This window comes from Gavialis gangeticus, unplaced genomic scaffold (genome assembly GCF_001723915.1).
Source record: "Gavialis gangeticus isolate Ggan-Ray unplaced genomic scaffold, GavGan_comp1, whole genome shotgun sequence".
Classification (NCBI taxonomy): Eukaryota; Metazoa; Chordata; order Crocodylia; family Gavialidae; genus Gavialis; species Gavialis gangeticus.
In genome coordinates, this window is record NW_017729009.1 from 7,918,234 (window position 1) to 7,920,379 (window position 2,146).

At 43.5% G+C, this 2,146-nt stretch overlaps 1 protein-coding gene across 4 annotated transcripts in view; it reads left to right on the forward strand.

The window, feature by feature from the left end:
- The window catches only part of ARFGEF2 (ADP ribosylation factor guanine nucleotide exchange factor 2), a 69,071-nt gene that overhangs the window by 17,792 nt on the left and 49,133 nt on the right, over nucleotides 1–2,146 (forward strand). For all 4 annotated transcript variants that reach the window (XM_019509889.1, XM_019509887.1, XM_019509886.1 and 1 more), the window contains exon 4: nucleotides 1,099–1,245. In XM_019509889.1, coding sequence (XP_019365434.1) covers nucleotides 1,099–1,245 — 147 coding nt within the window. The remainder of the gene's footprint in view (nucleotides 1–1,098; nucleotides 1,246–2,146) is intronic.

Sequence of the window (2,146 nt, forward strand, 5' to 3'; positions counted from 1 at the left end):
CAGTATCTGGGGGAACGTTTGTTCACCAGAGCACCCCAAGGGATGACGAGGTCGAACGGTCGTAAACTACTGCAAGACCGTTTCAGGGCGGACATAAGGAAGAATTTCTTTACAGTCCGGGCCCGCAAGGTCTGGAACAGCCTGCCAGCGGAGGTGGTTCAAGCACCTACATTGAACACCTTCAAGAGCAAATTGGATGCTTATCTTGGTGGGATCCTATGACCCAGCTGACTTCCTGCCCTTTAGGCGGGGGGCTGGACTCAATGATCTTCCGAGGTCCCTTCCAGCCCTAATGTCTGTGAAATATGTTGCTTGTAAAGGAGGTGATACATTGTCTCAATATGGAAAAATAGGTTTCAAATTCTTTAGAAGTTTAGTCTGCCTAGAGCAAGTATGGGCAAAAGGGTGGATCTGGCCAGCAGTCAGACTCCATTTCCCAGCAGCCCTTGCCCACATCACTGCAGCCAGTTTCCATGGAAGGGCTTTGATGGTGTGGGACTGGGGTTTCCATGGAGACTGGCCCAAGCTGTGCTGGCAGGGTACATGGGCGGGCAGAGAGCTGCACTGGGACTGGGGCTGGGATTTTGTGGCGATGGTGGTCTGGAGCCGGGGCAGAGCCATGACGTCTGTGCGCCCCAGGGCATAGACCAACCAAGCAGATGAGTTCATGGCTACCGAGCACTACCAGGAGTGACTAGAAATAACGGTCACAAGCTGGCAGAGGGTAGATTCAGACTAGACATCAGGAAGCGCTACTTCACTGTCAGGGCGGCTAGGATCTGGAACCAACTTCCAAGGGAAGTGATGGTGGCTTCTACCCTGGGGGTCTTTAAGAGGAGGCTAGATAAACACCTTGCTGGGGTCGTTTGACCCCAGTACTTTTTTCCTGCCATGGCAGGGGGTCGGATTTGATGATCTGCTCAGGTCCCTTCTTACCCTACAAACTATGAAACCTATGAAACTATATTTTATGAAAAGTCAAGCGTCTCCTAGAATGGTCCTGTTAGTTCATGGAATTGTAGACTAAAAGAAGGCTTCTGTGCTACCCTGCAGGTGTTTGGTACTTGACAATGTGTAATTTATATTATCTCTGCTTAGAAACTCATTGCGTATGGGCATATCACTGGCAATGCTCCAGATAGTGGAGCTCCTGGAAAACGACTCATTGACCGGATAGTGGAAATCATTTGCAATTGCTTTCAGGGACCTCAAACAGATGAGGGAGTTCAATTGCAAATAATAAAGGTATTTGACTTTGATATTTCTGATATATTTACTTTAAGAACTTAATTTGCTTAATGGAAGATTCCTTTCATCCTGTGCTTTAAGGTGCTACAACAGGGTTCTTAAATCTGGAACTTCATTTAAGGACCAGTTTCTCCACTTGTTGCACTTTATCTAGCCATAGGCATTTTGGGAGGCTCTCAAATCAGTAAGGAATTGGGGCTCAAAAATAACCCCGCCCCTACCAGGGTGGGGGGTGGAAAGGAAACCACAGATGAATAATTATGACCAAACTATAAAATCAGAGGTATCTGTATGAATGGCTTCTAAATTTCTTACCTCTCTCTGGGATGAAGCCTTGATGTGCAAGTTTCATGTGTCAGAAATTAAGGAGAGGAACTGGCTGATAATCCTCTTGGCTTTTCCCTAGATTATCATTAGTCTATTTATCCTCTTATTCAGGACTATTTGGGTATTGCTGTTGATGGTAAAAAAAAAAAAAAAAAAAAAAAAAAAAAAAAAATATTGTTTTGGTGGATGTTGAATAATTTAATGCTAAATCTTTGAGGTTTCCCTGGTCAAAAATAGGAATCGTCAAAATAAATGACTGCTAAGACAGGTGCTAGGAGGTAGAAAGGGTTTACTTTGACAATAAATCTTCTACTGAGGCAAACACGCACTGATTTGAGAAATAGCTGCATAGAATAGATCATCCCGTATATGAGAACTCTTTAATCATTCCAGTTAAACTTCCTCCAATTTTAAATGTGGCTTCTTTCAGTCTTTATAAAGATGATTGTGTGAATGGCCAGGAGTAGATGGTCCTATAACTTAGTTTAAATCTACTACAAATGTGGCTGTTCCTATGTATTTAGATCTGTTATACTTTTTTGTGCTTTTTTTTTTTTTTTTTTTTTCAGGC